This window comes from Sesamum indicum, linkage group LG2 (assembly GCF_026168435.1).
Source record: "Sesamum indicum cultivar Baizhima isolate 11 linkage group LG2, ASM2616843v1, whole genome shotgun sequence".
Taxonomy (NCBI): domain Eukaryota; kingdom Viridiplantae; phylum Streptophyta; class Magnoliopsida; order Lamiales; family Pedaliaceae; genus Sesamum; species Sesamum indicum.
This window is the reverse complement of record NC_142658.1, coordinates 19016644-19044524: the sequence shown is the minus strand read 5'-3', so window position 1 is coordinate 19044524 and position 27881 is coordinate 19016644. Positions and strand designations below refer to the sequence as shown.

At 36.4% G+C, this 27881-nt stretch overlaps 1 protein-coding gene across 2 annotated transcripts; it reads right to left on the bottom strand.

Annotated features, from left to right (window-relative positions):
- On the bottom strand, positions 1 to 27792 carry THO2. Of its 2 annotated transcripts, XM_088877957.1 has the most exons (34): positions 27434 to 27792; positions 26923 to 27048; positions 25892 to 25933; positions 22449 to 22508; positions 22289 to 22351; positions 22112 to 22192; positions 20883 to 20951; positions 20760 to 20807; positions 20602 to 20670; positions 20296 to 20429; positions 18128 to 18203; positions 17584 to 17777; positions 15964 to 16044; positions 15572 to 15779; positions 15255 to 15497; positions 15088 to 15168; positions 14893 to 15012; positions 14745 to 14804; positions 13429 to 13556; positions 9926 to 10022; positions 9728 to 9856; positions 8364 to 8467; positions 7922 to 8102; positions 7555 to 7736; positions 6813 to 7419; positions 6581 to 6685; positions 6127 to 6282; positions 5956 to 6036; positions 5403 to 5622; positions 5183 to 5271; positions 2909 to 3032; positions 1847 to 2835; positions 759 to 1051; positions 1 to 452 (listed from the first exon to the last, which is right to left on the bottom strand). In XM_088877957.1, the coding sequence occupies exons 1-34, from the start codon at positions 27566 to 27568 to the stop codon at positions 383 to 385; spliced, it is 5445 nt and encodes a 1814-aa protein (XP_088734083.1). In that variant the 5' UTR covers positions 27569 to 27792; the 3' UTR covers positions 1 to 382. The 2 variants fall into 2 exon arrangements, with proteins under 2 accessions (XP_088734083.1, XP_020555148.2); XM_020699489.2 differs by lacking the exons at positions 20296 to 20429; positions 20602 to 20670; positions 20760 to 20807; ... (5 more) ...; positions 26923 to 27048; positions 27434 to 27792 and adding an exon at positions 19746 to 19885.
- Positions 27793 to 27881: the final 89 nt, after the last annotated feature.

The following is a 27881-nucleotide window of genomic DNA, read 5'->3' as shown; positions in this document are numbered from 1 at the left end:
GGCAAGCGAACTACAAAAAAACTTTCAATGTTTAATTTGTACATTATCCTTTCTGGCTAGTTTGAACTTGTATAGCAATGTACACAAGGAGCAGATATTCTCGCTCACAATCTACTTGGTTACATAATGATTTCAGCACATGAAATACAGGCAACTATTCCATCTATATCAAATGTTTCAAACAACTGGCATACCTCAAAATCTGTAATGATCCATGCCGAATGACAAGGAGTAGAGCCCCAGCAGCGAACACCCATCGGGCAGGCACGCCAGGTATTCTTCCAACCAACCAAATACCCACCAGCCACAAACACTGGGGACCTCTCCAACCAGACTATTACTTTGAATTCACAAGTTCCATTTTGTGAACTACTATATCTGTCTATTTTCGGTGCCTCCTCTTCGGTTCAGCTCTCTGCCTCTTGTCATCGTCCCACTCTCTGTCGTACATCCTAAAACCAATAGTTAAGGGATTCAAAAATCAAACCATTAGATCTTTAAGCCGTTCCAGGAATCGAGTACTAGCAGTGCAAATCATTGGTTAAAGCTTCAAAATCATTTTAAACTGTGTGACTGACAAGAGATGACCAAACTATTCAAGCGCTATGGAATTTCTCCTTTTAGAAGGCTGAATTGTAGTGTTGAACAACTTGAAGGAGAGAAATAGGATCACAGCTGCTGAAGCTTAAACAAAGTTAACAATACGAGACGTTTTTTCAAATTAAAGCAAATCAAAGCATAAATTTTGTTAAGGATACGGATCGGGATCACGACGAGTTGCCTTGCTGGCTGCTTCTTTGCTGTGGACCCTCGGGCCTGGCTCCTCTATATAACCAGATCTTTGGACTATAACCCCCTTACGATCTCCCCTATCCCGTCCATCGTGAGACTGTGACAAATTAATTGAAACAGGAGGCGCCGTGGGTGTGGCTGGCAAATACTCGCCAGGTTCTGATGGCATATGCTCCCTTTTGAGTTTCCGCCTTTTAGAAGCATTTGAATCAATATCTTCTTTGCTAATGTTTGCTTTATCCCTCTCCCTCTCATCCATCTGTATCCGAAAATCACAATAATAAGAGAACGAAAACCACAATAGAAAAGAAAAGATATGTATAGCCATTATTGTTAGATAAAACCAGAGGCTCATCCTCAAGATATAAGTGCCAGTAACTGTTGGATGAAAATGATTTCAGTACAAAATAGTCTCTCTAGCATCTAATGCATTTACCTCATTCGAACATATAACTTTCTGAATCATGAGAGGACTAGGTATAACTCAGCACTACTATTACAAAACAATCCAAAGAACTCTAATTTGAAGTTTGGCAAGACAGTTGAATATTTAACACCTACATCCCACCCCCTCCTGTTTCTTGAGTCTTGACACAGAATGCACCATATACAAAGCGCACATGGATGATATTAGTCGCCTTATATGAATAAGAAACAGCACCACAAGGATATTCCTACTTTCTCACAGTAAATAGCTGTTCACCACATATTGAAATGACTGCCAAAATTGCTAATCAGCTGTAGACCAAAGGTTGAACAGACCACCCATCACCTGCAACACCCTGTAGTTCTTTTATCATACTCAGTTGATCATGTGTATGCATGAACGCATAGCCGGTAAGCAGGTGGGTTGGTTGATGATCAGCTCCCTAAGGTAGGTAATGTTAATTCCTGTAGTTCTACCAATTGGCAACTTATGCAACAAATACTCAACCAAACAGTATTACGTACAATTCTAAAACAAAAGTACTGGCAATTAAGCATTCAAAAGATAAAAAGAGAATAGGAAAAGTAAAAAAATGAGAAATGACCAAAAGTTAACTATTTGAGCTACCTTAATTGATATTGCATCTCGCTCATCACGTTTTCTATCTCGGAATTCATCTTCTCTTCTCCGTTTCGTATCATCCTGTAATGTGGAAGCATTCTCTTCAGATCTTCTCCTTTCTCTCTCATCATGTCTTGGAGAAAGCTTTTGTGTATGCCTGGCATTTCCAAATCGCCTATCACCATCTTCATCCCTCCTACTGGCATTAACAGATTGCGGGATGACATGAGGTGGCAGAGGTGGAGGTGGAGGTAAGCTTTGCCCATGGAATCTGTCATCTACATGTGATTTCTCCACAGATGGTTCACCATACCGCACCTTGCTTCTATCATCTTTAGTTCTATCATCCTTAGCTAGCCTATCGAAATTCCTATCTGCACCTCTTTCTTGTACTCGTTCAACGGAACGCTCTCTTCCATGTCTTTCTAGTGACCTGTCCCTCAATTTTTCAGATAAAAAATCATCAGCCCGTGACTTTTCAGGACGATCCACTCGTTCTCTATAATCCCTATCATATCTTTCACTGCTCTTATCTTTTGATCTATCCACTGGTTTATCTATAGCCCTACTATTGCTCTGTTCATCAGAGCCAGTCTTTTCAAATGCTGCCACATGAAGTTTATCTGGAGCTCGCAAATCACTTGACCTCTCTTTTTCAGACAATCGAACCTCACCACCATCTATGTCTCTTGAATCAGTTTCGCCTTTCCGACGTTTATTTAGCCGGTCATGTTCTTCAGCTGGACTGGCTCTCTTTTGAGGTTTCTCACTGGACTTAGAAGCTGCAATAAGATTCTCCTGCCTGGGAGAATGAGTAGACCTGGAAGTTGGCTGTTTATGAACATCTGAATATTCAGTGCCATCATCTTTCCCACTGTAAAACCTTGAATCAGAAGACTTTGCATTCGTGATCTCAGCTTTTATTTCAGTGTTATGGTCGGAAGGCCTGGTGGATGAGTTTGCTACTTTAGCTGAACCAATCGTGGCTGCATTTCCTGAAATTGAAGAAGAAACATTAGCAAATTCCATATTTCTGCATCAAATAATAAGGAAATAGGTATCTATTACCAGAAGAAGAAGCTACAGTTCGGCCAATGGCTTTCCCAGATTTATCATCCTCCTTGGCAAGATCCTGCTTTGCCTGCTTAGCAAGAGATCCAGCAGCGGCAGACCTTTTCACCACAGGCCTCGCCTGACAATAAGAGCAGCTTAAGAAAATCGCATAAATGCATATGCACACAGTAGAGTAATCATAGTTTAAGCAAACAACATAACAGAACCAACAAATATAAAGAACTTTACAACTTTCGTCCCATCAATCCGAACTTACCAAACTTACACACTACCAAGCCAGAACAGAGGAAAAAAAATTCATGACCAGCATCTCCATTTCAACAAAGTTGCAAATAAGTCAATCAAAAAATCTGTGTGCATAGATGTTAATAGAGAAGCTTGAAGTATTCTATCAGAAAACTCAACAAGCAAACAGTATTTTAGTACCACCACATGGATATATCATGATCCTGTTAAGTACTTCTATAGGATTATAGTACATAGAATAGCAGCATCAGAGTTGCAACTTAGATCAAATACCTTCTGCAGATAAGCAGTTGGTAAACTTTGTAACTAATATAAGGGTAAATTACAACCTCCTCCCCTGAGGTTGGCAAATTATGAATATCCCCTCGTTGTTTGCAAAATTACCAATACCCCCTTGATTTCAGCGACCGTCTAACAATTAGCTCAATCCGTTAGTCTCCATTAGGTTTTCATCCATTTTTTGTTTGGCGAATTGACCAAATGCCCTTGTGGACTAAGAATTGTAATTTTGTTTATCTTTTAAAATATTCTAATTTTTTTAATGGACTAAGTGGATAATTTTCTTTTATAGTTCTTCAAATTTTTCCATCCACCCAGTCCGACTTTTTACAAATTTTTAAATTTTTTTTAAAAAATAAAAAAATACAGTGAGGGCAAAGTTGACAATTTCATAAAGGATTACATAATTTCATCAAACATCAGTAGGGGTATTTCTAATTTTTCAAACCGTGAGGGGGTATTCGTAATTATGATAAACCTCTTCATTGTAATTTACCCTTAACATAATAAAAATTATCTATGTTAAATACAATTGAAAGCCAATTTAATTTCATGTATCTATAATATCAAAAACTTCGCCCTTATTACACAAAGACATACATACTTAGGGCATGCAATTGCCTTCAAGCCTAACTTTAGACGACATTCGGTCTTACAAGCTCATATATTGTTTGGTGTTTTAAAACATATAATATGTTAAGTCTTTTCTTATAAGCTCTTGAAGTTTCAACTGAAGTACAATGATTGAGCTTCATACAATGATAATAATGGCAAGTTTATAATCTATATGAATAAAATTCAAAGTGTTGATTAAAATTTTAAAAATAAGCTAGGAACTCTTTACTTTTTCCACCAAATGAGCGTATCAGATTTGTACATCTTATTTTCTAATATTATAAGCTGATTTCCTATAAATTTTTCGAGACACTCTACATGTTATAAGTTCTCAAACATCTTACTGATATTAGTAAAATTGACCTCACAGCAATCACCAACTCAAATTTAAAATGAACAGTTTAATATAAGATACCATTTGCATACACAAAGAGCCAAGGTAGAAAGTAACAGACATGTGAGAGTCATTTAGCTTTGAAAGCCAACCTACATTAACAAAAGAGAGCATAAGAGTATGTCCTGCATGACACCAAGGAAACAGTTTTTTTTTTCTTTTGATCGAGACACTAAAAAACCAGTTGGTATTATAAAACCTCCAACTATGTAGATGGAATAAAACCAACTAAATAAAACTGGTCCGCTTATTAACTGCCAGTGCATGGTCTAAATTTCTTATTGCTTATCAGCAAGTTAAGAGTTGATGATTGATACCCCCAAAAGAAACCCCACTTCCTAGGTCCCCACCCCACTGATAGCAATCCAAATGAAAGCAATCAATAACCATGAAAAGACACAAATTCAGACCATTCATGCAGCAGCCAATAAAAGCAATTTTTTAGGAGCATCTAGATCTGATTTTGTCTCTTTCAAACTTTCAAAGAAGCGCCTTTCCTAAATTAGATTCAGCTATTTATGAAATATGATTAGAGGCTGCATCTACTGGAACATAAATAGTGAAATATATTGTAGTCCAAGAAGTGGAGACATATACTTGAAGGTTACCACTTTCCTATGCAAATCTCACCTAAAAATAACACCAAACTGACAACAGTTCACCACCGCACAAAAGAAATTAAGATAAAGAAAGAATATCAAGGCAGAGAGCAGTGATAAGTTATTAATCCCTACCTCAGGTTCCACAGATGTCTTAGAAGTAACTTTCGTGTTTTCTTCCAATTGTTTGTTGGCCAATTCATCCACCTGTTTTAGATTGTCAACTGGGGGTGATAAACCAGATTGCACACCAGTCAACAGCAATGAAGATTGATCAGACCCATTAACTGATCCAACTTGCAATTTCAAATGAGATGGCGCAGATAGCAAGTACTTCCTGTCCTTTACATCTTACCATCAGGTCTTCTAGGGTCTTTGATTGCATTCCCAGAATCTGAATGTAAGCTTCCTGCAGAAACAGTTCTACCCCCAATTTGCTCAGCCTGAGAAACACTAAGACCAGCTCCATTTTGCACAGCAGTAGCATTTGCCGATAAAGACTTAGAAGCAGGAGCAGGAGCCGGCTTTATATCAAGATAACCCATGCCAAATTCCTCGTCTGTAACCCATGAAGGCTGCCAATACCAAATAAGATAAACTCAGTAGACTGATATTGAAAGGAGATGAATTAGATGCTATAAAAAAATTATATATTGCTTAAAGAATACAGTGTCCCATCAAAATGATATGAAGCAAAGCCAAAAGCTTAAATCAAGCAACCAAACATATGTTCTGGTTCTATCAACAGATACTCTGCAGCTGCTTAAGCAACCGATAAGGGATAGAATATAGAACAACCACACATGGATTTCCTCTGCTAACAAAGAAAATAAAAATGAAGACGGTTTTCCAAGGATCCCCGCCTGACTTGGTCACTGCTTTTAAGAGAGATAAAAATGAAAATTTACCTTTCTAGCAGCTAATGCAGCAGCAACACCAGTGGCCAACACTTTGAGATCCTCCCTTTCGTCACTTTTAATTTTAGCTACCTGTGCAAACAAAAGGAGATAGTACATTGCTAACTAAGTTAAAATCTGTGACAACAAATCAATAAACAAAACCCTATGAATACACTTTACCCGCTTTTCAAGATTGATACCACTCTTCCGTGTAACAGGAAAAACCCCTGCGATTTTTGTCAGCATAATAAGGGCGTTTCGAATCTCCATATACTCAGTCGATTCCAAGCATTGGATTAAAAGCCTAGTGATCCGTTGGCTCCATTTCCAGTGTACCTTCAAACAAGAATATTTTGTTGCCATAAAGTGAAAACGAGCACACGTGCACATACACACACATCAACTTTGCCAACTCTCCTTTTACAGGAAACTGAACCATTTACTGCATTTTAGGTAGATAGCATATATGTACAGTAAGGAAATAACCATTTCTTTGAGTATTGAAAACATATGGGTAGCCAACCTTTATGGGCAAATAACAACCAGAAAAGGCATGATTCAAAGAGATAACTGAAGTCCAACAATTAACAAACTAAAGACTCAGCATGAAATAATCATTTATCCATTAACTTACCTTGATAAATTGACCATAGGTAACACGCTGACTGTTTGGATATCTGTAATAGACAGCAAATCCTGGCATGTTTCCGCACTCCCTCTCATATATTGATTCATCACTCTACAGACCAAAGCTAATGATTATGAATATACAAAAAGCGCTTTTACAGCAGCAAATACAAAAGATGCATGAAGTGAATTTCTAGTATAAATAAACTGAGATAACTATATAGCAAAGGTATTCTGACCTTCCAATGATATGCAGTTTTCAGCGTCTCAAATAAAAACCTACCCAGTCGACCAACTTCATACTCAGTGCAGCAGCAAATCATAGGTTGTAAGGTTTTACATATCAAAACATCAATGTGGTTCACAGTGTTAAAGAATGGTGTTCCCAAGGAATGGAGTGTATTTACGAAAATCGCACAATATACAGCATCTGGCATACTGAATGTACAGCGTGGAAATATACAACGCTGCAAAAACTCCATATTGATTTTTAAAGTATCGGGGCATGAACTCAACCACGTATCCTTCTCATGAGCAAGTCGACGACGCACAGACTCAACATGTTCTTCATGCTTCTGAAGCTCCATAGTCAATCGATCTAGAGACTCTTGAATTCTTTCTTTATCTTTTTTCCTTTTAGCAATTGCAGAACTGGAATTATCAGAAAATTCTTCAAGAGCTTTAAGAGCAGCGTGCAGCTTTGCAATCTCAGATTCATAACGACTTCTGGGCACATAGAGATCATATAGAGTAAGACCCCAGAAGGTTGCATACAAATCAGGAGACAAGCTATTCCAGGCTTTTGCAGGCAGCATTGTCTTGACAGTGTCAAGAAGATTAATCCATCTGCACGGTATATGTCAAAGGCTAAGCATTAAGTGAGAGCCACAGGTGAGAGTTGCCACAAGAGAGTCATATGGGGGTATAGTATAACAGTGAGAACCAAATTCAAAATAAAAACTCTACTGTCAAAGGCATTACGAGATGGGCTTGCGAGAAGATCCAACATCCAGAACCAATGTGGTGGATGAATCCGAAGTTTCAGGCTCCTTTTCAGCAGCTCCAGGGTTCAGTGCTTCATTACATTCTAAAGGCCAGAAGGAACTGGGAGTGCTTTGACACCTAAACAGTCTCATCACTGGCCGATAAATCAAAAAGGCCACCTAAATAGATAGAACAACAGGGTCAAAATTTTTAATAATATATTACATTCTTTAAACATACAACCTTTTATTAGGCTTACAAAAAATTGGGAAAACTCCCAATAAGAAACAAGAAAGAGTACCAAAGGAGTTATAAAGGAAATTAATGCAAGACTTGAAGGATTGAACAAGAGCGGAGAGGAGACCTCAGGATCAAGATGATATTGATGTACAAGTTCATCAAGAGTGGGAATCAGCAACGCATAAGTTGATGTGGGAGTCACTGCACTACAAAGAAATTCCACATACTGAAGAAGGGTCCCATGGCATCGATCAAACTGTTCGCTGACCATTTTGATATGAGGCACATCTGCTTTTATGACAACCCTACATAAAACATCTATGCAACATCAGAAAAATTGTTATCTTGGAGCATCGAACAATATAACATGGATGCTAAAGAGAGATGCATTATATCAAGCCGTGACATATGAAAAATTTGGACATCAATAGACCTAATCTAAACCACCCATGATCATACTAAATTCACCGATACAGAGAAGGAGGAGGGCAGCAAGAACCTGCAATCCACCATTTATATTCACTGCTAGTCCTATTAGTTTTCTAACTAACAACCATAGAGCTTACACAGAACGATGTTGTGCAATCAGAAGCAAAAGCGGAACCGCCAACTTGGGTTCTTCCTTCGGGAGCAAAGAATCTCTAAGTCTGTTAGTGGACTTGATCAATGCCTGCAAAGATGGGGAAAAACTCTGAAACTCAAGCCATTAAAGCTTTTTTTATAGTGATACATAATACTTCAAAGGCTCAAAACGCATAGATACTTTATCCCAAACCCTATTAAATGCACAAATGATGCTCGTCAGATTAAAGGAAGAAAGTTATCAAATATCTAATCTACAGATAAGCCACAGCAGTTTGGCCAAAGCACATTAAATGCAACATGTGACAAGCCAGTAAAACTATTAATAAGCAACAAATATCATATATGGTATACAGGAGAAGATAATGAACTATTAGAACATGGTCGACCTCCTTAGAGATGAGTTTAGACTAAAGTTTAATTAGTACATCGGAAGTTTCTATTATTCCCCCAATACTCCATGTGCATGTAGAATTAGTGAAACAAAATAATGATCAGAATAAAGTACTGTTCCATAATAATTGAATCACAAACATACAACCTTCTTTTGATAAATAGGCATAACAAACAAGAAACGCTATATAAAATAACAAAAACAGCACAGAGATTGTTTTATACAAAGGCACCATTACAAACACAAATGTAATTTTTGGAATTAAGGTAAGAACAGGATAAGAATGGAAAACTAGACACAGTAAAGGGAAGAAATCAATTTGCCTAATGTGCAATGTGCATTATAGAATATACCAACAAGAAAGATTCCAGAACAGTTCAAAAGCCGGCTAGAAGTTCTGCATATGGCAAATGGGTCATATAGCAAATATGAAGCTCCAATTAGTTTCATAAGTTCTTATGCCTACAAGTTATGGCAACAACAAAAATGAATGCAGATGAGAAATCAGATACGAGACAATATTACTTTTAAACCAATACTTCAGACTAACCAAATCTTTCATTTTGTATGCCAGTAAATCTTGCTCGGGTGAGCAAGTATAATGTTAACATTTTCCACACAAAAGCAGCACAAGGGTGTGCTAGACATTATACCCCAAATTCAGGCTCAACTGACACATATCAATTATGAAGTGAACTAAGGATGATGGGAAACAGAGATTTCAATATTCATCTGTCTGGTAGCTTTTCTTTATGAAAAAAATTTTCCTGTTTACTCCATGCACATGACATGAGTGAACTGGTGAATTTTCCGCAATGTTTTCCATGAACGAAGAATTCAAGATTACTCATCTGAATACCAATATGAAAGAAAAGATTCATGCCCTTAGCAATTTCTAGGCTTCTATTTAGAATTTAATTTTCATTCGGGAACAATGGCTGCATAAAAAGGCACCTTGTTATTCCTTGTGATGCCAAATGATGTAGCCTGATAACGGAGAGTGTCACTTCCTGCCATGGCATCTAATTGATCTTCGGTCATGTTTTCCGTGTATTGCACGTTAGCCATCTGCTGTATTAGTTCCTGTAGAGTACCCACAAATAGTTAGTGACAAATATGAAGTGACAAAAGATATAGTTAACATGAAACAACCTGCAGGAGAACAAGCTCAATCCCATTCCCTTTCTTCAATTGATTTACAAGATACTGGAAAAGACCCCTGAGTTCCATTGATGGATACTTTTTACACCTAGAAAAAATAAAAACGCTCAACCAAATGCCATGCCATAAGTATCAAAGTATAATCAACAGATACGTTTCAATGAGAATCAACTAAAAATTATCACTTTGGCAAAATAATTTTGCAAGAGAAACCAGGATCATAAGTTCTAACCAAATACCAGAATACTTAAAAATCAAGGAACAGAAGAGGTCTATTTACCCAAAAAAAGGAGTAAAAGATGTCTAAATTTTAATGCCCATTACTTGACCACAGGATTTGTTAATGTTGGTAGTCTCTGTTTCTTTTTAAGTTTTAGTCCAAAATCATAAAAATATTTTCCAACTTTATGACTAGGTTTCTATAATATAACAGCAAATCCACATTTTATCCGAGAAAGTCTGATGCATAAAACTCTTTGCAGAGTTCCGTATAAAAAGAAGAGCAAAACTGAATGAACGGATATGCTAGACTATTTCAACATCATCTCTCATTTTTTATATAACCAACACTTTCAATAGAGCATGACAACGTGAGGTACTTTCACAAGCGCTTTCCTGATCTATTGTATAGGTTTAAGAATAATTGGATTTACTATCCAGTTTAAAATTATAGATTACTCACTCCAAGATTTGAGTTGTAAGGTTTCAGCTCTTATGCTTAATACGATTCCAAAACCAAACTATAATCCCTTTACTATGTACTCTTCTGTGCTTAATATGATACCCAGACCAAACTATAATCCCTTTACTGTGTACTACATATGAAGACATGTCATGACCACAAAACTTTATAGCCATATGGTGTCCATGCTTTTCAGATCGTTATCTCTTCAATTACAGTCAAATTTCTATCACAAGTATGGAACAGAGCCTACACTCCAACCCAAAAATTTCAGTTCCACTAGGTTTCTTTCTAATTCACATGATTGAATGGAAAGGAATTTCCTTTGTGTTCTCAGCCTAGATATGATCAAACCCTTGGGTTGGATAATATAGTTTTTGGTATTGCAGACACGTCAGTGACACGGCAGGTCGCACAATAAGCAGTTTGTGGTACAGCAGGCGAGACATGTTACACAACCTTAACTCAGAGGAACACCAAGACAAACCAAAAGGGAAACAAAGAAAAAAAAAACTTTTAACAGAAGGAATGTTAAACACTAATATCAGAAATCACAATTTCCCCAGAGGATAAACTATGGGAGGCATCAAAGTCTCAAGATGATATGGAAAGTCGTCTAATCTACCAAACAACCAGGAAGCTGAACAATGAAATCATATGTAAAACTGTATTTAACACATACAACAGCAATAACAGAGAAGCTGAACACTGGAATCATATGTAAAACCGTATTTAACACTGATACAATGGCAATAGTGTATCGCAATATCGACAGTAGGACTGTTTAGCTAAACGAGGATGTCATTCTTTTAGTAGAGAAAAAAATAATAAAGTAAATAACCACGACAAATCTCAATGAAATACTTTGCCCTTCTATCCATCTAAAGCAGAGAGAAACTCGAAAGGTTCTCGATACAAATCTTGTGATGCATGGTCATGCCAGACATGAACATACAAGCCTAATGCATTAAATCATAGCTTTATGGATATCTTGACATTTAACATATTTCATGTCTAAGATAGATTAGAACCAACAAGAACAAAAACTGACTCTATTTACAAGTTCCGCAAAGGGAAGACAGAGACAACAACTATTGAAATCACCTTGACTATTTATTAATTTTCAGAGTGCATCCAACACTACATACGCATAACTCTTACAACTTACTAGCCATGACGTAAAATTCATACTTCCGTTAAATGCCTCTCAGTCATCTTACGTTCAAGTATTGAAAGTTTAGAGCTTTGGTGGATGAGGAACAAGAAAATCAAGTTCTCCGAATCTTCAAAGCACCAATGGCAGAAAGAGAACTGAATTGATCTTCCCAAATAACCCCAACATCACAGTCTAGGAAGATGAAGCGGCAAACAAGATGTCTTGCCACCAAAATAAACTGCATATTGCAGGATTGCATACTGATAACCCACTCCTGAAGCTATAATACCAACAATACCACCTTGAGGAAAAACGGAATATCAAGTAGTTCTTAACCATTCTTTGTCCAAGCACGACTCTTAGTTGAGATCAGCAATGGTCACAGAACATAGTCAAGAGGAAACTTAAAGAACATATAATTTCAATGCCATGTCTGAGGAGATAAGCAACCAAAACATATGAGGGGCTTGAAAATCATAGAGAAATATTCATGGTCTCTGACGTAGAGCACATCTGATCTTCACCTCATAATTGACATGTATACATGGACATTCAAAAGAATTACATACACCACAAGATGGCCCAATATTTACAGAACCCCGACAATAGAGCATCTTTTCTTCGGTACTCAACATAATTACTCCAAATAGTATGACCATAACTCTCCTCATTGGATTAACACGTTGGTCTTATGTTTTAATGAATAGTTTCGGCAATAACAATGTCCACCATCCTCTACAGAACCTTCCAGAAAAAATGATCAAGTTTGTTCATCTAAGATGTCAACAGATCTTGCTCTCCACCCATCATGTGATGAACTAATGCTAGCACCTTCTGATGTTAAAGATGGATAAATGTCGATATGACAGTTCATAGGCCAACACCCAGCTGATTATGCCAATATTTACAAGTAGGCAAAATTTTCCACTAGCCAAAAGTTGCTAACACCCAAGCCTCCTTGAGATTACGGATCTTGGGCATCAAGAAAGAAAGGGAAACTACGTAGGCAGGAAGGTTTAGAGGCAATCTCCCTGCCCCCTCAGACTGGTGTCTTTATTCCCAAACTACACGAACACCACTCTAAGATATCTGATTTATCGCCCAGCAACAAGTGCATAAGAGAGGAAAACTGTCGAGCAAATCAATCATCCAAAGCTGTCAGGTTCACTACAACTCCAGCTCCAGTTACCAGCTTCTCCAGATAACAATCAGCACCCGCAAAACCCAGAAATAATCAGCAACCCGCAAACTGGGTAGAGCATCCCACAGAATCTAAGTTCTTTACAGAAATAATTGGTCACAATTAAGACTAAAGTCTTTATGTTCTTAAAAGACCAAAATCGTGACAGAGATATTCAGAAAAGCAAGCACAAACAATAAACCAAGCCCCTAGAGAAACATACCAAAAAGGAACAGAAAAGTGCAAAATATAAATAACAAACTAGAAATCTTACACCACCACACTACAATTATAACATTGGGTTTTGTTACCAAACCAAAGCGGCTGCACCTAAAGTCAATAGAGACCAATAATTCAATTTCAAAGATGAGACATCACATGCTTACTAAATGCACAAGCAACTTATCAGTATGTCATTGCAGACACTGCAATTAACCAGAAAATGAGAGCAATATAATGGGGAAAAAGATTCATACAGGTGACCCCAAAATGATGCCAGAGATTGGAGCCAGTCTGACAAATTGAGACCATCATCTTTAAGCTTTTCCCGTCCACCTTGAGCCAAGCGTTCAATCACAACATACTCCAAGATATCATACTCAAGCTGTTGAAAGGCATACATTCAGAGCCAAGAAAACATTTTGAAAATATGTATATCAAGATAAAGAAGATACAATTCATTAAGGATTAAGAATCACTACAAAACACATGCATAAGGTAATTTCTCTATGATAATGCCCTTTCTATTGGACGTTGTATGAAGATGAACAAAACACCAAGACAATGGGTTTGGCAGGGGAGATTTTGAAAGGATTTAAAATGATTCATGCTTTCTAAATCCTTGTTTAGGTGTTTGAAACTTGTACGCCGAAAAATAGAATTCGCACATAAATGGATTTAGCTGGAGGTATCCAGGTAGAAGTACGGACTTGATGGGGCTTGGATTTTATAGCCACTATTATGTCTTTGTCAAAAATTCTCCTCATCCTTTAAAAAGAACATTTTGGTTTTTGAGGGCAAAAGTAGCAAATAAACAATTCCACTTCCTCAAAAATTTATGATTCCACATGAGATTCCAAATCCAGATCCCTTTCTAAATGATGCCAAACATAGTGCAAAATCAGATTCAATCCTCACAAGTTTAAAATACTCTAAAACAAACTGAAATGATTACGCATGCCACCATCAATTTAATAATAGTTACAATAATGCATTTTATATCATCATATGGTCCAATAAAAGAACTGGAAAACAACCACAGTGGAAGCACACAAAAGTTTTAAGATACATCTAGCTGCTGATTACGGTATACATGCGTGGATACAACACTTCCAAGCACAACTCTTACCAGAAAAACTAACTAAACAGGAGAAGACTTTACCAAAACATCCTTGCACAATAATAACTAACTTATTATCACAGAATGATGATTCCACAAACAACTGTTAAAGCTTCACGCCCAGTAAGACAGCGCCTTAATGTGATATGCATGTATGCAATCCAAAGGAGTGGTTGATTAAACGGTGAATTTCACTTTAAACCCCTCAACTATGTGCATGATATTCAACTATGGAAATATAATTTATCATCTGGTTATATCCCTCTTCTAAAAGTATTGGAAAAATGTTGAAGTTTAAATACTGAAACTTCAAAATTTTATTTTAACTTAATGATATTAAGCAACTAATCAAACTACATAATCTCATGAGATGGAAATGCCTTCAGTCAAGTTGCTAAAGCAAATATGAAAACAGTAAGCATGAGTAGAAGAAAAAACATGTAGTTGATGGACCTGAGTAAGGTACTTGAATGCATCCACAACTGGAGCAATCATATCCCTGTAAGCCTCTATCTGTACAGTAAAGCAAAAAATATCATTTAGTTTAAACACAACAAGTGAACCAATCTATTGGACTCACTAAATAAACCACGGTTATCACCTGATGAACAATTGTTCGAAGAACTGTCATTGGATTGGCATGAGCCAATTTAGCAACCATTCTCCCAAGTTGCTTCAGATTTTCCTTGGCAAGACGTTTTAGGATCCTTCGAGTATCCAACTACAAAAGATCCAAATGTTACAAAGTATTTGACAAACGATGAATGGCAAAGTCCAATGAATGAGGAATTTGTACCCTTGCAGTTTGCCGAGCTGCCAAAATCATTGGAAAACGTTCATCATCCCTTTCCCATTCACCATATAAACGATAGCGCACCTTAAAGAACAATTCATAAGACAATATTCAGCTAGACATAATTGGTAAACAAATGGACAAATAAAGGATATGCTGCCATCAATAACCTCGTACGGGAGGAGACTCATAAGTTCCCATATCTCCTGACCAACTGCAGGATTTGCAGGTATCAACTGCAAAGACGGAAGAAGGCATGTTCCAAGTGCTTCCTCAATTCTTAATCTTGCATCCTTCAGGTGGAGGCGAGGACTTTGATTTCCTATTGTAACAGAATGAGAACTAAATGCTCCATCACCATCACTAACAAGTTCCAGGGCACAAAGGTAATAAGCTCTCAACACTCTGGTTGTCTGTACACCATGAGAGAGGAAATTAAAAAAATGAAAGAGTAACTAAAAAGTTACAAAAGACTAGGATAGCAAACCTTTTGCAGCAACAAAGTGTCACGATAAAGATAAGGTCCAGCAGAAGAAAGCATTTCAAACAGCTCTTTGGGCAGATTAATAAAAGATCTATCCACTGACGAACTTCCCGACTCCGAATCGACATTAGAACCAGAGGATACACCAGCAGTTGAAATTTGTGTTTGACATACTAATTTATAAGCCAGAAATATTGTTTTCTCAATGAGCCTGAATATAGCAGACACGAAAGTACAAGAGAGAAATCCTGTTAAGACTATTGAATAATGAACTCAGAAGCATAGAAAGTTGGCAAAGAAATGAAGTAAAATTGAACAAAAAGTAGATATCAAACAATGTCATACTATGTGCAGTCCAACGTTACCACCTTATTGCATGAAGTAGTTAACAGTACCTGAACAATCCCCCACAAATTTGAAGATGTTCCACTGGATTCAGTGGTGACAGCCGCTCCAACAATTGATGGGCATGAAACCTGCGACATCAAAGTGCACCATACAAGGTCACATAAAGTAGAGCTCCAAACAACACACTTTCCAACTACTTTAGATTTGTTAATGAAGATGGATAGAGAGAGGCAGGAAGGCGATGGAGGGGAGGAGAGATAGAGAGATTTTAGCATCAAAGTATGTTAATGCAAGCATTCCTTGGCTTGTCAATGACATGTTAAGAACGGAAAAAATAAAATTAAAACAAAAGATAGAGAGGGAGTGGGACATGGAAAACGGCAGATTATTCAGTTCTAGAAGATTGGACAATAAAAGAATATCCATGCTCCATACAAATCTTTGATTTTTTGGGTAATACTCTATACTTTCAAGATAGCATAAATCTTGCATTAACTGTAAGCAATGATTGTTCATGCTTACTGCTAATTAATTAATGGTATAAGAGGTTAAATAAGTTAATTAAGTGGTTCTTAGTGCTAATTTGGAAGATCAATAAATGATTATAAGGATGTTTCCGTGTACGAAAGGCAACATATCACCTGGAAATGTGGCAGTTTCTAAACAATTTTAGACAATTGTCTAACATGCAAAAGTTGAGGGTAAAGGGATTACCCCCTCATGGGGAGATTTGGCAGACCCAGAAGGATATTTGGATATGAGAAAAGGACACTGATAAAATGCAGGAAGTGGCAGTTATACCTCAGTGGATGTATACACTGTTAACGGCCTCTAGATAAAAACTGACCAGATGTAAGGCAAGTAAACATGATTATGGCACTTGTTAAACCATCTTTCACTACCTAGGACGCTGTGGAAGCCAAGCTTTTGCACAAATAGGGGCCGAATTTAGCAAGTACTCAACAGTTAAATGTAGAAACATACAAACAGAAAAAAGTCTAGAAACAGTGGAGAAAGAAAGAAAGAAAGAGAAGCAAAAGAATGAAAAGCAACAAAGGCGTGTCGCACGGTAGCACTAACAGCAGAACAGGAAGGCAACTAAGAACAAAAGGTAAAAGGGGGGGGGGGGGAGGATTTTAAATGCAACAAAGGCATTCAGTCGGTTCCATTTATCAGACCAGATACAGTATGAAGAATTTTTAACTATCAATTTTCAGCTGTGGCCTAATTGTCTCTTCATTCAAGTCTCATCCCAAGCAAACCTAGAGATCTCCATTCTCGGAAATGTCCTCTGGTCTTGAAGAGTGCACATGGAAGTTGTGAAGAATTTTAAGGGGTTCACAAGAAATGCAAGCTGTGGATATTTAGGAGTTTGTGATGTTTGTGCAACAGAATGCCAATTGTCTCCATCGAATTCTTTTAACATGTTGCACGTGGTCTGAACTTTCACTCTTGGGTCGGACCTAAGTCTAGGATCCCCATGGCATTACAGCTTTAATGACGATATTATTAATAAAGAAGATGACGACATAATAACCAAAAACACACTTGGAATTTCTCTCACAATCACAAAAAAAAATCACAAGTAAGAGAAGTGCAAAAGAGAAAGTGAAAGCAGAAAACTGGAAAAACCTATAAACAAATTCACATTGAATATCTCAGTTTACCAGTCATCCACAGCAAGGAAGCCCATCAACAAGCCTAGAGTTTGATTATTTGCAAGTTCTGAGGATCTTTCAGCAACAGCCATTGTTTCCATGTCTAAAGCAGCAAAAAGATCTACTGTAACATCTCCTTGTTTCTCATCATCCATGAGATCCTTTCCAGTGGCCGCAAGATTAATTTTCCCAATTTTATTAGCCTGTTTGTCCCAGGGCACAAATCAATATATAGATGCAATATTCAACAGTAAACAGAAAAGGTTAAAGATAGAAGCAAAGTAGAAAAAGTACAAAAATACAAGTATATGGTCTGAGATTCTATGAACTAAAAACAAGTGATTGTGCTTGCTCTTGAAATAAAATAGCGCTAATAAAAGTACATCTCAGTAACACGTGCATGTGTGTTGTTCATAATAGCCAAAGAGAAAAGAAGAAAATCTTTAATGAATATCACATGAATGATGGCATAGAAGAAAAAACTTGATCCAGAATTGGAGAAATGTAGTGTCAACGGAAGAGGAACACACATCTAGTAAATAAATTCAACCACCTCATCAAGTCTCTTAGCGGAGAAGGCATTATAATGCTCAAATGCATCATCATCCTTGGGAAGTAAATGCGAATATCTGAAAAAGGATAACATATCAAACATGAGGAATACGTCAACTTGCAGTTAGAAGCAAGAAAAAGTGGATAAGTTTTACTGGCATTAAAATATAACAAAAAAGGCCCAGCTAAACATTATAACACAATTCACCCAAAAGAATGTCACATCTGTATTAAGTACCACAGATTGTGCTTGTTCATGGAAAGCCAGAATACAATATTTAAGAAGAAATTAATTAAAAAAAATGCAAAGTAGGTCCACAATGAAAGAAGTTATTGAACCACAAGAAATAACATATCTAAAGTCCTTACGCACCAAAGAATCCTGAAGCATAAGAGAACAGAGTGCACATCTCAATATCATAACACTGCTGCGTGAACCCAGCAACATTCTAAGTCATTCCCATTGCATGTTAGAACATTTCTGCTGTCATGTTTAATATTCAAATCTTCCTCGGTATAGCATAAATAGAAAGAGAAAGATTATCTCTACCATGAATCAAACTATATTAATCAAACAACTACCTATGGATAATCAGATCATCAGAATCTTCAAGCATCCATCAGATAACGTCCAACCAGAATGTGTGGTACTTTTAGAAAAGAGCAGTTAGACCAAACTAATATGGGCAAGGCCAGCATAAGTTATAGATCTTTATAAAATGAAGACCCCAAGTGGTACTCAGCTCACTTTGAGAAAGTCAAGCTAATTCAGTTACCCTAATCTATCAGAACTTCATTTCAAATACTAGCAACCACTTGTTTGGCTCCACGTAAACTCACTACTACTCCATTCAATTAGGAAAAGCTCAAATATTCACTTAACAAATAAGCATTAAAATCCGAATTACGATCTAGTGAGTCCAGCCCAAGAAACCTTTCTACAATCTTGTGAAAATTTTACTTGTCCAATGAGCATATCATAGTTAAATGTAAACTGGGAAAGACCAAACCCGGTAACTTGATATATTCAAAATAATTTTTTTAAAATAAAATATTGTACAAGAAAATGCAAAAAAAGCATAGACAATCAGATGGTGCACATGTCCACTATCCCTCTTACATCTTTCAACAACAAAGGCTCCAATTCTTTCTATCTGCATTTATGGTCACTATTTGTTTGGGCTATCAGTGAAAATAGAGGCCAAAGACTGAGGTTGTGATTGATTGATTCTCACGCCCTCTCATCTCAATGAGAATAAAGAAGTTTGGTTGGAGTGGAAAAGATTTTTAATTATGTGTTTTAATGTGAAATAAAAATGAACTAATAATAGTTGATGCGATGAGATATGAAATGTAATGATTAGCATTGATGTTTTTTTTTCTTTTTCTTTAAAGTAGTAATGTGTTTGACAAATGTTTTAGAAAAAACGTATGGTGAAGAAACATTGCACAAGAGGAGAAAATGTTAACAAGCTGATATTCTACTTCAGATGGTATACTCAAACTGAGTTATAAATGAATAATTAGTCATTCTAATACCTATTAGCAAGCACAGATATGAAAGAGCACCAAGACCAGCTTGAGACCCAAATACATGGTCAGAGTTATAGCTCACTCACATGCTATCAACGTCAATAAAATCTTTCTTCACCAATAAAGCTGTGAGGTGATAGAGTCCAGGTGGCACAGGATTGTTGATTTCCATGCGCTGATAATATTGAAACTTGAATCCAAGAATTTGATTATAGAGGCCAAAGACTGAGGTTGTGATTGATTGATTCTCACGCCCTCTCATCTCAATGAGAATAAAGAAGTTTGGTTGGAGTGGAAAAGATTTTTAATTATGTGTTTTAATGTGAAATAAAAATGAACTAATAATAGTTGATGCGATGAGATATGAAATGTAATGATTAGCATTGATGTTTTTTTTTCTTTTTCTTTAAAGTAGTAATGTGTTTGACAAATGTTTTAGAAAAAACGTATGGTGAAGAAACATTGCACAAGAGGAGAAAATGTTAACAAGCTGATATTCTACTTCAGATGGTATACTCAAACTGAGTTATAAATGAATAATTAGTCATTCTAATACCTATTAGCAAGCACAGATATGAAAGAGCACCAAGACCAGCTTGAGACCCAAATACATGGTCAGAGTTATAGCTCACTCACATGCTATCAACGTCAATAAAATCTTTCTTCACCAATAAAGCTGTGAGGTGATAGAGTCCAGGTGGCACAGGATTGTTGATTTCCATGCGCTGATAATATTGAAACTTGAATCCAAGAATTTGAGATGCGTGTGACTGTGAAACACGAGAACGAATCACAGTTACACATTTCTTTAATACAGAACTTAAAAGAGCTGGTGGAATAGACAGGAATAGACAAAATATGGCACATGAAGATGGCTTAAACACCTAAGCAGAAACAGAAGAAAAAAGAAGGAAAAATAGCACAAAGAATAAGCATCAATACCTTGGGAAATATTGGAATTAAGTCCAAGAAAACACTGTTATCAAGCTGAAGCTCAAAACATTCCAATACCTTTAACATACAGAAATCAGTAAGAACTAATTGTATAGTTCTTAATAACAAAATAAGGAGATTTATTTGGCCAACAATATCCAACTTACAATATCAAAAACTCGGTTTGGATCCAGGTCAAAGTGACCAATCAATGACTGCAGATAATTCAGAAATTAGAAGGCATAAGATATAAATGAAGTTCATAAGATAAACCTCAGATAAGTATAAACCTTAATAATTCCAACTGTTGCAGCTGATGCATTTTTTGATGGTTCAGGAACCTGACAGAGAAGGGTAACCTGCACGATGTCAAAGATATTATGGTTAAGCGAAAAAAGAAGCTACTAGAGAAAAATACCTAATTAAAGAAGAGAACGGGAATCAGGATAACAGAATAGAAATGGTGAAGACATATATCATCCAACCATTGTCAGAGAAGTCTGTAAAGAAAGGCTTCTCTACCTACCAAACAGACTTGCAAAGTGAAAAATAATAGACAACGTGCATAAATTGACATTCATAAACCATGAGAAACAACAGTATTGATTATACATATATAATTCCTGAGGATCTGGCATTCTCCACGGCAAGGTAACAACCCTTAAAAACTGCATCAAACTTAGATTTAGCAATAATGAGAGCCAAATCAGTAAAGTATATCAGTGCATAATTTTCCAAACAAATATGTTAACTTTGAACTAGAAATCTAAAAACGGAAACAAAATGAACCTGTCAGAAAAATAAATTAGCATAAGTTTCTCTCAAAAAAAGAACAAAATTGAAGAACAGGAATTGCAAGGTTAAATAACACTGGAGACATGTGAAAATCATACCATACAAAAACAAAAAGTCTGTTTGATCATAATACCAAGCCATAAGAAAATATTGAACAAAGGGTCTTAAGCAAACATAATCCCTGTAGTGGTTGCCAAGATCCAAACTTGCACACTCTATGCCAGTAAGGCGCTCCAAAAAAACCAAATTTGCTAACTCTATTCCAGTAAGGCTTCAACATCCACAAGACAGAATACCACATTAGTTTCTTCAACTCTCATCCATTTATTAGTTCAACCTCAGCTTTTTGAATGCAGTCCAACAAAAAATTGTGATGCCAAACCAATGAAGAAGTTGCCCATAAACGTTCAGAATAATACACGCCTTCTTCTTAAATGATGAATTCCTACACACTGTTAAAGACAACTCATTGGAACAACTCTGTTCCATCTAAACATTTCCAATATTGCTGTATATCCACCAAAAAGAACTAAAATACCATTGTTTGGCTAAAGACATACACTAAGTATGATGTGGACAAAGATGAACCAACTCAGGATGATGAAAAAAGATTGAAACAAATCTCTTTCCCATACCAGAAAATACTCAGATTCCTCACACATTGTAGCAATGCAACAATGCACAAAAAGAGTTGGAGGAATATTGCTAGGTAAAGGAAACATACCAGCTTGGCATAGCCCTCACTTTCTTCTCGAAGCAAGTTAAATTTGGTTTGCTGATAAAGAAGACGAGTATTTACTCGAACCTGAAACCAGACCATGTGATTTTGAAGCACAGGTGATGGAAATAAATGCACCTTGAAAATGTGCCACTATAACAATGTAACTACAGCCCAAACTACCTCTTTGGACTTCAGATCTGCAGCCTTTATCTTAATCATTTCAGACTCCCACAAAAATTCTTCCTGCAACATGGGTGAGAATGGAAGCAGTAAGGTTTTCATCGTCACACATTAATGTTCCTCAAATATAAAACAGGCAGGTACAAATTTAAATTCTCACCTCACACCGCTCCTGAAAAAATCTCAACGGGACTAATGTAGATTCCACCAACCATTTTGCCTGGAAGGAAAAGAAAAACAAGAAATCACTTGCATGTCAAATGACAACTAATACCGAGAGTTTTCAGGGCAGGAAAATCATACTTTTCATGAATGTTTGCTGAAAATCCCAAAATTGCATGAAAACATATAACTATCACTACATAGGATTCACACTTAATTACACCATTATGTGCACTAACTAATTCCACTTCCCAGTTCATTTTCAACTACTTCTTAAAACTTAAACCACTCATCATTTCATCAAAATATAATTGTTCATTAGTTCCTAATCAAACTGGTAAGTGAACCATCACTAAATCACATTCCCACTATGACATCATATTTAAGTCATCTATCTTAGTATTTAGGCACATGCAAAAGAAATCATAATAAACCAAAAATAAGTGAAGCATCCAACAAACAAAAAAGCTTCAGATAAGCCATTCAGGATGAGCTAAGTGATTACGACAAATATGAGGCAAAAACTGATGCTACACAGAAAGTTTAAGATATCAAGATCTGGCAGGTTCTTTTAGTAAACTTCAAGGTAAGTTGAACAACTGGGTGAGCATCCGTTTCTAACAATTTTCTTCAACCACTTTTCTGGATTCAATACAGTTTACACTGTGTAGCAACTCATCCTAATTCTAAGCATACTCTATAGTGTCCACAGAATGGACTAATCAATAATTGTCAGTAGAAGGTACATCTGGTGCATCACAAATGCTACAAATTCACAGGTTTATACCCAGTATAACTCGCTTTTGCTTTGGGAAACTTGTTTCCTAAATATGTTTTTAGCCAGTCAAAGTTAAAAAGGTTCAGCTGAAAACCAAGAAATAGATAGAACGAATCAGAGTAATTTGAAAAGTGACACAAAGGCACTACAAAATACAAAGATACTAAATGCTAACCAGATTTAATGCGCAACAGCATATAAAACAAGCCACTTTAATCTAAAACCAATTCATAACTAGACTAAGCAATCCATGGCTTTTAAACCCGGACCCAGAAAAGAAAATAATAAATATTCCCAAAAGAGAACTTATGTCAGAAGACTATCAAGTGTATATACTAAAGTTATGTCTTTACCTTTTTTGCCCCAGAAACATATTGACCAGGGCTTTCCATAAACACATAGGCCGGCATAGATAACATCCATATATTGACATCTTCAAGGATTTGCTAAATAATTATTTGCTATTCCAATAGCAGAACTGCCAGCCAAGCCTTTCCAAAGTTTGAAAATCTTATTCAAATTTTAAAAATGTTTAAGAAGAATGATGGCCAGAGCCAAAGAAACATGTGTTAGAAGATTATATTCATTTGAAAAAGTTATTATCACATGAATCGGAACACCGTATCTATGTTTCAATTGAAGTTGATGCACTGCCCCACACTAACACTTTTACGCAATAATTCTACAAAAGGCAATCCTATTACATGAATAGCCTTAGGTCCACCTATTACAATTTTCACCGGTCACTACAATAGCCTCAGGTACACCTATTACAATTTTCAAAGCCCACTACAAACTATCTAAACTGTTTCAACTCTATTGATAACTCACATCACAGGAATTACAGAAAAAAGCGCCTTCAAATAAAAGTTATTATTTTCACTTCTTTGATTTTATAGTTCATGCAATTTCATGGATTATACCCATTTGCGGAACTACCTAGGCAATTCGCGCTCATTAATGAACAGTGACCAATCAGCATATGTTGAGTTTGTATCAGAATGGGGTCTCCAATAACTAGAAAAAACACTAGTCTCTTGGAGGCCCCATTTTGCATTATGACAAAGATCCTAGATCTCTCCATGCAGATCTATATGATATCATGAGGGGATTGCAAATGAAGGTTGTTGATTAAAACATAGTAAATTCCTCCAAGCGCAGGGGTCATTTAATAACAGAAGACCAACTGGCGTAGAAAATTTGACAAAATGAAATATATGCCAAGCTGACATATTGAAAACCGAAGCTATTCTAACCAAACCAAATCACTCGAGTCAATTCACTTATTACTGAGTTTTATTCAGTATTTAGATTTGGAAATTTGGTTAATTGGGTTTTCGATGGAACATAAAAAATAGTTAAAAAGTTAAATATTAGAATTATAATTTTTTTTGTTTATTAACTTCAACTTTTGGTGAGTTAAAAAAAAATTGGTATTAAAATACATTTATAAAAGTATGTAAAATAACATTTTAGCATTTAACACGGTTGGTAATTCAATATTATGCAAGTGGTCTAGTTATCAAATTTTCATAAAAATGAATACTGAATACGAAACAAACTATTTGGTTCAGTTTCAATACATAGCAAATTTTCAGCATTGTTCAGTTTGAAAGGGTTGAAAACACCCTTACCTTTCAAGATAGATCTTTGGTATCCTCAAACTAGATTTAACACCACTTCTTAATGATTCGGCTTATCTTTCCACATATTCCTTCCGATTGGTTTCCCCTCCATTATAGATCAACAAGTTCTCAAAGTAGTCCCTATTGTAGGACCTCACCTTCTCGTTGTAAAGAAAGTAACACCTCTTAAAAGCTTTCCAGAAAATCGCTTATGTTCATCCCACCTCAAGTGATGCACTTTCTCGTTGTAAAGCATACACTTGTTAAAAGCGTTACAGAAAATTGCAACGCTCTACAGGAAGTACCAGGAGGTTATGTTCATCCCGCCTCATATGATGCACTTTCTTTTAATTTAATAAACAGTTAGTGGTCCATTCCAAAACCACCAGCAGCACAAGCAGTTTGATTAGAAAGATACTAGCTTATTCATAAGTTTCGGACGTATCTCATAATAAGAGAACTTAATAAGGAATTTTGTCAATTTTCCCAGTCCTAGAGAAGGCAGTTCACTCTCTCTTTGTTCTCCTTCCCTCTCGCCTTCGTCTATTTCTCTCTTTATCTTCTTCTCTTCTATCACTTTCTTCTATATCTGTTGAGCATCTTTTTTGTCTGCTACACTTTTAGTATTCTTTTTCTAGAATAACAATGAATATATCCCTTTCATGTTTTACAACATAATTACAAGGCAACCCAATTTCCCCCCCAAAATCACTGTTCATATTTTCTGTTCATCACTCATCAGCATCAATCACAAACACCAATTACTCACTAAACCTGCATTATCTTAGAAACTATCGCTAAACCAACACCAAACTCGTTGGTCACACAGTCCACGTAAGTCCCCGGTGGAATCCAAGATAGGATGATCTAGAACAGATTTCTACGCATCCTTACAGTTAAAGCACTACCATCAGAGAATTTGGTGCCCGGTTCAAGAAAAGCTACCCTGGGGATGGTAGGTTTTGCTCAAGTCCAGTTTAAGGATGATTATAGAGAAACATAAACTGTAGATAAAATAAGTATGGCTATGATGCTGACCAGTTTGATAAGACGAGAGCGATATTCACCAGGCATAGTAAGCTGCATCAAATGTGGACATTAAATTAGAGCAATGAAAAAGCAATCAAACTCATAACTAGTAAATGAAATTAAGTAACTGAATACGAGCAGTGGAAAATCAATAACGTATTCTGGAATAATCAACTGATACTATCCTTTTCACAAAAGAAGCCTGCAGCACTGTCCTCAGGCACAGTATTCAACAAGTTCGCCATTTTTGCAGGCTTAAGAACTTTCCCATTAAGTTTCATCGTATGTAAGAAGTTGTTAAATGTCAGTTTTCTTTGATGAGATCTTTTCAGCAAAAAGGGCGTTTTGATGATCTCCAGTTCTTTATTTCAATGTACTATTTTCTCTTCAAACAGTCCTGATTTCTTATTTACTGTAACTGAATCATCATTAAACTTCAAATGGCAACCTCATCTAAGCTTAGGAAGGAGACCAATAAAATGAGTCTACATGATTTCTATGTTGGCGCTTCACCACAACTATATATTTCCCATGTTCCAGAAGAATATTCTTCAACATTTCAGGCATCCATACATTCCTTGGAACCCAACATAATCAACATGCCAAACTCACAATAACTCCAAGTAACAAGAATGGGCCCACGGTTGAAATGTTGGTAACTTTGAAGTCAGTTTTCTTCTTTTTTTCCTCTCTTGGTATGGAGTAGTCTAATTGATTCAAGTCCAACTTTTCCCGGTCTGAGTACATTCCATGTATTCCACAAACAATGTCTTTATTACCTTCTTTTTAAAACAAACATCGGAAAGTTATTATTAACTTACAAATGCCCAGCATATGTACCCTGACCAATACAATCAAACAAGATAACAAGTTTCACTTTAGACCTTGCTGCAGCTAAACCATGATTGAAAAGACGTAGTGTATGCATAAGACATGCCATGTTCGGAAGTTCAAATGTAATTTAAACACAAGGTCAACCACAAGCACTAGATTACACATGTATGTTATGAAATGAGTGCTTAAGACTTAAGAGAACTCACATCTTGAGCCATTTGGGCAACAATATCAGCAAAATATGATCCTAAATCCCCCTCCGGACCACAGTCCAAAAATTCTACTGCTTCCAAGGCCCCTTTACATTTCTGATATGGCAAGTCCCCTCGGACCTAACAACCAAAGAAAAACCTCAATATTTAACCAAATAACCAGAACTAATGAAAAGTTTAAGAACAAGAGAAGCCGAGTAAAACACCAATGAGAAATCCAGATGAATCAAGAACGTCAAAAGACCTCCAACCCCAAAATTACAAAAAAACAAAAACTTGCGATAAAAATATGGCAATGGAACTTGAATAAAGTAAAACGTCCATGAAAACCCTCCATTAAAAATTCAAACCACTAGCTGAAACTAAAAGCACATATACAAGAAAAGCACAACGTTACAGCAAGAACCCGAAAAATCCACAGACCAATACAAGCAACCACCAAAACAAATGCCCAAATAAACAACTTGAAGCATATACACACAACAGAATACTTATTCATCATTACCATGGTGAAGCAGAGTTCATATAGAAACCGGAGGACGGGTGCCGGGGAAGGAAATCTGAAATTTGAATTTGAGTTCTTCAATTCTTTAATGGAGTCCTCCGTCAAGTACACAAACTCCAGAGGAGGCAGAGACATTGTTAAATATTATTGTATATATAAATATCAGAAGAAGCTCGAAGTTACGAGGATTGGGTGAGCAAAATCAGAGGAGAAAACCACGAGAAAGTGGCAGAAATGTGGTTTCCCAGCCTTTCATGAGCGAGTACTGGAGAGGGTTCTCCTCTAGGTTTCAGGCGAATTTCAATTGTGCGTGCAAGGGTTTGGGAATGGAGAAGAAAGCTTTGTCCTGAGTTCAATTCTCTGCTTTCTCATTTCATTCCTCTTTTTTCTGACTTTGTATTTTCCATGTTTTTGGGCCTTCAGCTTCGGCCCAATTTCACTTGTAACA

Coding starts and splice junctions, on each gene's coding strand:
- THO2 (XM_088877957.1), bottom strand. CDS start 27,568: ATGTCTCTGCCTCCTCTGGAGTTTGTGTACTTGACGGAGGACTCCATT. Junction 20,952..22,111: donor GTGAGGGCTATGCCAAGCTG/GTATGTTTCCTT, acceptor GACATCGTGCAG/GTTACCCTTCTCTGTCAGGT. Junction 6,037..6,126: donor GTATCAATCTTGAAAAGCGG/GTAAAGTGTATT, acceptor TTGTTTGCACAG/GTAGCTAAAATTAAAAGTGA.